This window comes from Phyllostomus discolor, chromosome 13 (genome assembly GCF_004126475.2).
Source record: "Phyllostomus discolor isolate MPI-MPIP mPhyDis1 chromosome 13, mPhyDis1.pri.v3, whole genome shotgun sequence".
Lineage (NCBI taxonomy): Eukaryota > Metazoa > Chordata > Mammalia > Chiroptera > Phyllostomidae > Phyllostomus > Phyllostomus discolor.
This window is the reverse complement of record NC_040915.2, coordinates 8,509,026-8,519,551: the sequence shown is the minus strand read 5'-3', so window position 1 is coordinate 8,519,551 and position 10,526 is coordinate 8,509,026. Positions and strand designations below refer to the sequence as shown.

Genomic DNA, 10,526 nt, shown 5'->3' with positions numbered 1-10,526 from the left:
TGAATAAAGTGCCCATAAAGATTCAATCCCTGTCTCTGCTTATTGGGTTTGGTAGTGACAGGCAGCCCGAACTCCGGTGTCTTTTCTGGTTTCAGTACCTTTTCTCTTATCTGCTTTTTTCTGCTCAACACTTACAGCCCACTCCCAAACTCAATTTCTGTATGTATTTTCCAGACTATAAAACACGCCCCCCCCAAATTTGGGAGGAATAATGGTTGTTAATGCTACTATTGAGTTCTGTTTACATTTACATTGGTGAAATATTACGTTGTTTGTTATTAAACATTTTACCACATTTTTTGCTTCAAAGTCTTTTTTCCTCTAAAACCTAGATGCGTCTTATTGTCCGAAAAACACCATACTTATTTTGTTTACTGTCTGTTTCTCCATGAAGATAAGCCTCGTGGGGTTTTTTTTGTTCATGACTGAAACTCAGATCAGCGTGAGTGCTCAGCAGGGTCTTATGCAGTGTTGAGGGCCCACGATAGTCTTAGGAACCAAGGAAAACGTTTTAAAATTTTTTTTAATGTATTTATTGATAGTGATTTGAGAGAGAGAAAAAAGGAGGAGAGAAACAGTGATTTATTGTTCCACTTATTGATGCATTCATTGGTTGGTTGCTTCTTGTATGTGCCCCACCAGAGATGGAGATCTAATCTTCAGCGTTTAACCACAAACCTTGGCAGGCGGGGTCACACTCTAACCAAGTGAGCCACCTGGCCAGGGCTGTTTTTAATGGATCCAGCCTGGATTATGGTCCTTATTCCAACACAGTCGTAACAAACAGTTTTGAGCATGAGTTTTATGGAGGCAGGAGGCCACGAAAACAAACTGCCTAGGGCCTACCAACGCAGCCCTGGAGTTCAGTATTGGCTAAGTGAATGAGTGAATGAAGGAATTGAATTCCCTGTCAACTTGTTACAGAACAGACAGAGGCGGGTGCAACTATTGGCCCACCCAGGGACACCAAAAACTGTTACAGAACATACCCACACACAAGGCCAAGGGGGGACGATATTACCAAAAGGACCCCCCACTAGGTTCGATTGTCTGTCACATTAGGAAGGCATCTCTCAATGCTAGAGATTTGTGAGAAGGAAAGGAAATGTTTATTTAAAGCTATACAGACTTAAAGTGGTGACCTAATGTCTTCATTAAAATATCAAAGTCTTTTTGGATACCCACAAATGCCCACAGTGCTTCCTTCTCCCCCTGCCCTAATTTGGGGTACCATATCTCAGAAAAAGAAGCAAACATCAGTGATTCAGGCTTCTGACACCATCAGCTGTGTCGCCATCCAGGCAGGATCTCTAATTAATCCAAAACCATGTGGCACCTTCTCATGGCCTACTGGCAAGAGTTCTTTGTACGCATTTTCCAGGCAAAATCTCTCCTGTTTCCCAGGCCACATGGCCAAAGGGAGCACCCGAAAGCTGCAGCAGTACCCACTCTGACCAAAACTGCAAAGTTGCTAGGTTCTTCTCCGTAAGGCTACAGGGAGCCAAGGAAGGGGGATGTTACCACTCTGCCAAAGCCAAGTGGCAGTTCTCTGCTAAAGCCACATAGTGATTCTCCCTGACAGGCCTGTGGGGGTCTGCACTCTGGTGAAGCTGCGTGGATCTCCCCCACCCAAGCTGTGGGAGTCCCCACTCTGGTCAAAACCGCATGGTTCTGTTTAATGGCTGCCGAGTCTCAGTTTAAACCCTGAGCTAATCTTTCTCTACAGCCCCATTTCCGACTCCTCCCACAATCGGCTACACTTGCCAGCACTCCCACATCCTTCCAGCTTTACTGGGTTGCCATAATGGGTCTGGGCAGGCATGGCCCCATGGTGTGGAGCCAATCACCTCCAAGCTCTCACGCAGGCACTATAATCAGGGGGACCTGCCTCCCCACTTACATCTTAGGTGGAAGTCACTCCCTTCTCCCTGGCTCAAAGCAAGGCCACAGCTATTTAACATATCTATGCAACCAGTTAAAGGTTATACATGTGTTAAATGACTATGCCATGGATTAGCTGCAAAGCTGTTGCTGTACAAAACAGCCCTGCATGTTCCTGCTCCACGTGTCCCTTCCCCTAACTCACACCCGTACAGGAAGGGGTGAGGACATCCTAATATGTCCTGGACACCTTGAGTTCTGGACCCTATTCCAAATCCCTATTTGGGGTACCCTTCTTGGCTGTACCCTGTAACAAACTTGCTGGCAAACTGCAAAGGTTGAAGCAGCCTAGTGTGCTCCTGCAGTGAAGCCAGCTGCACAATCACACTCAAAAGTAGCAAGCAGGTGAAATTCCTTTTAGAAGGTAATAAAATGATATATCAACTGTCAGTCCTATCTAACCCTGCTCCAGACCAAAAAGGGGTTTGAGAAAAAAGTGTAAAAAAACAAACAAAATTTACCTTCTGGACTCAATCATATAAGGAGCTCAAGTATAAGCACAACTTTCCCCCTTGATTGCATAAAGCTATTAACAACCCTAGTTTATAATTTTAAAGCATTAAAAGAGGTTCCCATGCATAGCTGAACATACCTACCTCTCTGACACTCAGACTGTGTCTTTTAAAAATTCTACAATTGAACAAATTGTTAAGGAGTAACAAATGGGCAAAACTCGAAGTTCAATCCTTATGAGTCAAGACCAAGTAACAGTTCCAGGATAAAAGATTTTTTCATTTCAAAAAAATTTTTTTAATTTGGGAGAGCCTATAGAAGCCAAATTAAAAATTAAAAATTAGTTTTAGTGAATGATTGATTTGAGAGAGAAAGACATCAATTGATTTGTTGTTGCACTTATTTGTGCATGCTCTGATTGGTTCCTGTATGTACCCTCATCAGGGATGAGTTTGCAGAAACAGAGTCATGGACACAGAACATTTTGATGGTTGCCAGATAAGAGCAGGGTAAGAGAGAATGGATGAAGAGGTGAGGGGATTAAGAATTACAAGTGGGTAGTTCTTAGGAACTGTCCTGCCTGGTTTCAGGAGCTGTAACTTCACCACAGGCGAGAAGGTCCCATGGCTAGGGCTGAGACCTTGGGACAATAAGCCACTAAGGAAACAAAACTTACCCTCCTGACAGGGGCACAGCCTCTGTCCCCTTTACTTTACCCTGCTTGGCCCCTGGACGATAGCTGGATGGCCAATTATGGGTGAGATTCCTCAAGGAAGAACAACCTAAGGCACAGTCTCAGGGGCCATCAGGGAAAGATTTAGGGGACTATAGAGAAGGGGCAAAAGACCCTCACCCCTTGACTTTGTCATAGCCTGAGTCCTCATTCTGTCTGTAAAAAGTCTCTTAATCTCTTGGCTGCCTTGCTTCCCCTGCCTGACTCAGGCCTGAAACAATGCCGGAGGCACGTGCAGCTCTATGCAGGAAAGGGCAGTTTCTGCAGGCAATCAGGCCTGAGAAAGAATGCATGAAATCCAGTGAAACCTGCTTTGTTAAGAATGCCCTGAAGTTAATGTATACTGAATGTTTATGGTCCAAGCACAAAATGAGTTTGTTTCCCCAGGTTTCATGGCCAGTTGGCATCACTCTGTCTTCCAGACTCTGACTCAAAAGGACCCTCTGATCCCAGAAATGTTTTCTGTAAATCATACCTACTTTCTTTGATATGTATCCCCATGCAAGCTAAACTCAATAAAAGCCCAAGGAAAGATGCTCAGGGCTCTTCTCTGAGATTAGCCAGCCTTTTCTCCCCAAACAGATCGTTTTGGTAGCCTCATTCCATCCGAAAGCCTGGGGGACACTGTGGAACGGGGTTCCCGCAGGGAGTCACAGAATAGTCACGGGGATGTAAAGTACATTATAGAATGGAGTGGCCAAAGGACTCATGTGTACAACCCATGGACATGAACAATGGTGGGGGATTGCCTGAGGGAGTGGGAGGTGCTGGCTGGAGGGGGGCAAAGGGAAAAGGACAGCTGTGATAGCATAATAAAAATATAACTAAAAGTATTTAAAGTAAAGTAGCTGAGAATATTCCAGAATTGAAGACAGACACGAGGATTGCTGAATTAAAGTGTGCTCTGAAAAACAAGAGGATAAATAATAAACTCAAAGCAGTAAAACTATAGATTATTAAGGATAAAAGAAAAATCTTAAAAGCTATCATTATTCTCAAATAAACAATTAGACTGACAGTAGGTATTTTATCAGTAACAAAGGGTTCTAGAAGTCAATGTAGTACCTTAAACATATTTAGAATTTAAAAAAAAATTTCAGTATAGAATTTTAAACCCAGCTAACCTTGAGGAGTAACATCAAGAATTTGGTTCACAACCTCCCAGACAGCAACTCAGATTTAAAGCACCTTCAGTAACAGTTTTGTACTAACTGGGATGCATGACATAGCACTACTCAACAACTGGCAAACCACTGAAATCACTTTGCCCCGACTGCCATGGCTCAGTTGGTTGGGTGTCATCCTGCAAAGCAGAAGGTCGCCAGTTTGATTCCTGGTCAGAGAATGTATAAGAGGCAACCAATACATGTTTCTCTCTCACATCAATTTATCTCTCCCTTCTCTTTCTCCCTCCCTTCCCCTCTCTCTAAAAATAAATAAAATTTTCAAAAAATTATTCATATCACTTTAAACAACTAGTCACTGTATGTAAACTCTTTCAATTAACTTTATTGAATAGGCAAATTGATTAAATTAGCACAGTTCAAATGATTGTTTGCATGGGTTACAAATGATTTTTTTTTACAGGAATAAAATTGTGAAAATTACAAACTGTAAAAAGAAAGACAAATCTTGTCTCTGCCATTTCAGAGGAGCAAGATTTAACACAGCACATTGAAGATCAATACATATTTGAATTTGAGAACAAGAACTTAATGTTACAATATTATACACTACTTTACAAAATTAAAATTTCTATATAAGGATTATATTTGTAATAGTTAACAAAATCTTGAAATCACATTTGGTGGTCCCCTAGATAATAGCTGTTATGAATCTTTGATTAGAAGAAATAAATCTTTTATTCTAATTATTGTAAAACAGTCTATTAGACTCAATACATTACATTAAAGCAAAATAGTGCCAACTAAAATAAATGGTACAGCTTAAGTGAATATTAATATGTCAGACTTACAGAAATGTTATTTTAAAAATCCTAGAAATTAGAAAAATAGAGTACTTTTTACGGTCGAACTGCCATACTCTGATTTAAATACCAAGATTGCCCTTGTCTGTTACTTTAGTAGTTGTAGATCTATAGAAAATTCAAGGATCTTTCATAATTTACAACTACAATAAAAAAAATATGGCATAGGGGAAATTAGTTGCTTTGCATAAAAAAGTAATACAAGATGACATAAGTGCCCTTCTGCAAAAACAAAAGACAAAAAACAAAAAAAAACCCTAACCAAAAAGCACTTCAATATTGCAAAAAATAATTGCTTAATATCAGTATCTCCGAAAGGTTCATTTGTTCCCTCATTATCTAGAGAACAAATATTGTGAATCCTAACTGAAGTCATGGTTTTTAATGACCTGGCTATTATAAAATTATTCTAGATTGCACATGTTACACAATATCTAAAATAAATTTTTAAAGTAAAATTTTAAAAGTAAATTTGTGAAATATACTAACAAAGCATGTAGCAATAACAAGAGCCATACCCACACAGGGATGAAGTGAGGCACAAGGAAGATTATTGTCCCTAGAAGCACAAACTTTTCCCTCTGGACATTCTTTACTACAATTAAGAAAGGACCTACAAATATCAACATTCAAAATTCACATTAAGAAGAGAATTTTAGTTAAGAAACATCAGTGCATAATAATGACTGTTTCTTTCGAAGAGGGGAAATATAAATTTTGATTTGCTACAGTTTGAAAACTGCTCCCTAATAAATGAAGAAGCTTTCAAGAATATTTCCAGTTCAATGTACAACTTGCATACTGAAAATTAATCATAACACTGCTTAAGGGAGATGATATCTTTATAAAACACAATTAATTATTCTTGTCCTGCTAATAAATAGTAGTGTATACTCTAGTGGGACCTGCTTTTTCCCTATCCCAAACAACTCATTTAAGTCAGCTCCTATTGCTGTAAACCTGATAGTTATTTCATTGGTGATCATATGAGACCAAGATTGTAAACACATTTTTCTAACCCATGAAAACAAACAAAAATCTTTTCATCAAGTATTACACATGAACATCTTTAATAAGTTCATATTCAAGATATATCTGTGAAAACTGGGCCAAACTCTTTTAAAGATATTCCCTCACAGCACTTTAAATATACAGATGTATAATTTACCTATTTGTAAACAAAATTCACTTTAATGGTTTTGACTATAATATTTCTCTGGCTGAATCAAAAAAGCAGTCTCTTGAGCATGTTCAGAAATCAAGTTTCTTTCATAACTTCAATCTACTGAATTTGTGTAATCTTAATACCCATCAAATCAAACAGCAGTATTCATGCTTTAAGAAGTTTTACTATCCAAGAATAAACATCTTATGAGCGGCTTTCAATTTCATTATTAAAACTCCTCAGAAAAATGTTACTGATGTATTTTAGACAGCATTTAAGAAAACTTTTAATTTCTCTCATTCATATTCATTTCACCAATATAACACTTTTATTATATATCACAGAGCAGACAACAATACCCACTCAAAGGATCAAGGAAACTAAGGTTTCTCATCTCCCTTATGTCATTGCCAGTCCCAGCACATACACTGAAGACAGCTCACGTTCTTTTCACTGCAGAGTAAGATAGTGTCTCCAACTCTTCTGCAGTCAAATCAGAAAACCACTGACTTAGTTTTCACATCAAATCAAGGTGATTTTGTTCAAGTATTGAGAATGCTGACAAATTTTAAAGCTTGACTGTTATTTCATAATCTTTTCAAGTTAGACCAGAGTTAGTTTACTCTAGTTTTAGTTCAGTTAACATGATGATCCTTTTTCTTCCTTAATTAAGAATAAAACAGGTATGGGGAAATAGATTCTAGTTTTTCTATATACTATTTACTTCTGACAATTTTTTTTTTACTTTAGAAAGATCATTATCACTTGATTTGTAACTTCCCTGCAACATGTAGTCTTGTGAGGTTTTAAATGCAGCAGCCAAAAATTGAGAAAATAAAAGAGAGAGAGAGAGCAAGAGAGAGAGAGAGAGAAATATACATTTGGAACACATAAGTCTTTATTTTACAAAATGCTCTTTGCCTCTGCAATATTGTCTCATCTTATTTCAATCCTTAACAACTCAAACATAATTGGCAGCAAAGAAAAAAGGTATCCAATCGTATTTAGGGATATTCTGATTTGGAGTACAGTATTTCAGAGTTGCATGTTGTAGTCCTGCACTCTGTTGTAGTCCTGTATTTGCTATAGTTTGTTGAAATCACAGTGAGAACATGTAATCATTACATCAGTCCACAAACCTCAAAGAAGAGGAAGGTATTTCCTTAGAAATAACTAAGCCAAATACCTTCACTTGTTCATTTATTCACTTGCTGTTGTATATGCAAGAGGAATTCATAATATGATAATGCAGATTCTGTTCTGTCTTCTACCATGTTTTGGAGGAAGTTTGCTTTCATTGGACTCTCATCCCTTAGGAATAAAAGGAAAATATTTATATACATTAGATAAAATATAATAGTAAAATAAATATAGGATTTGTCACACTGTTTACTTAACAACTGGATATAAAGCATAATTCAGTAATGTTTGAACAGTCTTTTTATTTTTTTCTATATTCTTCTAAAGGGTTTATTTAAGCAATAGGTCACATATATCTATGACTCAAAACAAGTATGTGCAAAGTCAAACAAACTGTTTTACTATTAGCAAATGAAAATTCAACTTACCTTATTACATAAAGTATTGGGAAAAATGGTCTTTGTTCTCGAAGCCAAGAGATGAAAGCTATTGTTCTGGCAGATTCTGGTGTATCAAGTTCTGGAAGGTCTGTCTATTAAACAGAAACCAGCAACATTCAGCTCACTCTAATCATATGTATCACCTACAGTAACTCTCAAATTTTATCATGTACAGTAGTACCCCGTTATCCATGGGAGATGCATTCCAAGACCCCCAGCTGATGTCAGAAATCACGGATAGTACTGAACCCTATGTTTTTCCCATACACACATACATACCTTTTCACTTAAAGGAAGGAAGCACTTTACAGCTTCTTTTTGGCAGATCCAAATTGCCAGCAGCACTACTCTTGCACTTTGAGGCCATTAGTAAGTAAAATAATGGGCTCCTTGAAAACAAGCACTCTGATGCCCTGACAGTCGATCTGATAACTGAAATGGCTACAAAGTGACTACTGGGCAGGTGGTGCATACAGCGTGGGTACATCGGAAAAGGGATGATTCACATCCCAGGCAATGAAGAGAGATGGTGTGGGATTTCATCATGCAATTCAGAACAGCACACAACTTAAAACTTATAAATTGTTTTAAATTTATTTCTGGAATTTCCCATTTAATATTTTCAGACCATGGTTGGCTGTGGGTAACTGAAACCGTGGACAGCAAAACCACAGATAAACGGGGGACTACTGTATCGAAGTACCTGGGGATCTTACTGAAATTACAGATACGGATTTAGGAGGTCTGGGGAGGAGCTTGAGGTTCTGCATACCACAATTTTCTAGTAAGGGGTAGACAAACTTCTTGAAGACCCAGATGGTAAACACTTTAGGTCTGCAGGTCGTTTAGTCTCTGTTGCAACTACTCAGCCCTGCCATTGTTCCACTAAAGCAGCCACAGACAATATACATGTGAATGAACATGGCTATGTTCCAAGAAAACTTTATTTACCAAAACAGGGCCCTGGCTGGGTAGCTCAGTTGGTTAGAGCATCACCCTGAAAGCCGAAGTGTGGGTTCAATCCCAAGTCAGGACACATACGAGAATCAACCACTGAATGCATAAATAAGTGTAGTAACAAATCAGTGTTTCTCTCTCTCCCCTCCTTCCTCTCTCTCTCAAAAATCAATAAATTAAAAAAACAAAAAACAGGTGGCAGGCCCTCTTGGGCATAGTTTGCTGAGCCCTCATCTAGAAGAACATCCTAACTCTTCTCTTCATTTTATTATGACATTTAGAACTAACTGGTTTCTTTGGGCAGCTGTTACAAATACGACAATATCTTATTTCCTCATTAAAATGTCTAGTCATTCAGGCCACTAGTTTTACTCAAAGCCCAAAGCTCCTGCTAATCCTAGCTATAATCCTGACATATTTTTTAATTTAATTTTTTTAATTTATTGATTTCAGAGAGAGAGAAAGAGAAACATCGACTTATTGTCCTACTCATTTATGCATTCATTGGTTGTTTCTTGTATGTGCCCTGACTGGGCATTAAGCCCGCAACCTTGGTGTATCGGGATGATGCTCCAACCAACTGAGGTATCTGGCCAAGGCCTGACATTTTTTTAAGTACAAGAATCTCCTTATGACTTCTCTGAATGGAATTAAACCCATAAAAATGAAAAAATGCTGACATAAAACACATACTCCAAAGTTGCTGACAAATTAGTAGGAACTAAAAAAATACAACACTAAATAAGACCATGTTATAATTAATTCTCACTTTTCAATTTAAAACTATCCAAATGCAATATAATTTAACAAATGACTTCTCATAGACTATTTCAATTACTCTTCTCTAAGCAACAACATTCTTAATTTACAAATGAGACCATTAGTTACTTGTCCAAGGTCACAGAGCTAGTGATAGAGTCCATTATTACTTTCTTCAATAATCAATAGTGATCCAATTGACATTGATCACAAGTCATTTGCTTATGTGGCAATTATCTTAGTTCTCACTCCAAAGCAGCAGTTGAAAGAACCCTGTCGAAGAACAATGAAATCTCATGCCCGAAACACGCACAACAAAAAAAAACAACAAAAAAAGCCATGAACTGATGCTAATAGCAGCAAGCTATTTCTTTTTCTTTTTGCCATCAATGAAATCCATTACTTTCTCTGAAGAAATAGTGTACTACCAGACACATAACAGCAGATAAGTCATCAGGATGATCACTTCATAAATTAGGTAAATGTCTAATCACTATGTTGTACACCTGAAACTAATATAATACTGTATGTCAACTATAACTGAAAAAATTTTAAAAATTGAAAAAAGATAAGTCAATGATCAAAATAACCTATAAAATGCCTTTAAAACATAAAATGAGTATTTTCAATTGAAAAAGAATCTGTGAGGATATTTTCTTTTTTTGAAAAACTTTAGTATTATGCTATGATTTCGAAATGGACTATTTGAGTTTTTTTGCCACGTTTGAAATGCCCTTTAAGTGCATTACAATCACTCTAAGACAGTCTTACCATAGTATGTGGAATTGATGCATAGCTTTGAACTCCCAGAACTTGGCTGAGAAAATTCTGTCCACAATTTTTTCCAACCCAAAGCATCAGCACCTGGGGACAGGAAGAAAATCATTTTGAGATGTAGATTAAGGGTGAGTTGTTGACTCATCTTTCCCACCGATAATGTTTTAAAAGATC

General features: G+C 37.7%; 1 protein-coding gene across 4 annotated transcripts in view; it reads right to left on the bottom strand.

Moving 5' to 3' along the window:
* Nucleotides 1-4,616: 4,616 nt before the first annotated feature.
* The window catches only part of SEC24A (SEC24 homolog A, COPII coat complex component), a 72,170-nt gene continuing 66,260 nt past the window's right edge, over nucleotides 4,617-10,526 (bottom strand). For all 4 annotated transcript variants that reach the window (XM_028527254.2, XM_036014010.1, XM_028527253.2 and 1 more), the window contains 3 exons: nucleotides 10,347-10,439; nucleotides 7,848-7,951; nucleotides 4,617-7,590 (listed from right to left, as the gene is read on the bottom strand). In XM_028527254.2, the coding sequence (XP_028383055.1) occupies nucleotides 7,476-7,590; nucleotides 7,848-7,951; nucleotides 10,347-10,439 (312 nt within the window). In that variant the 3' untranslated portion in view covers nucleotides 4,617-7,475. The remainder of the gene's footprint in view (nucleotides 7,591-7,847; nucleotides 7,952-10,346; nucleotides 10,440-10,526) is intronic.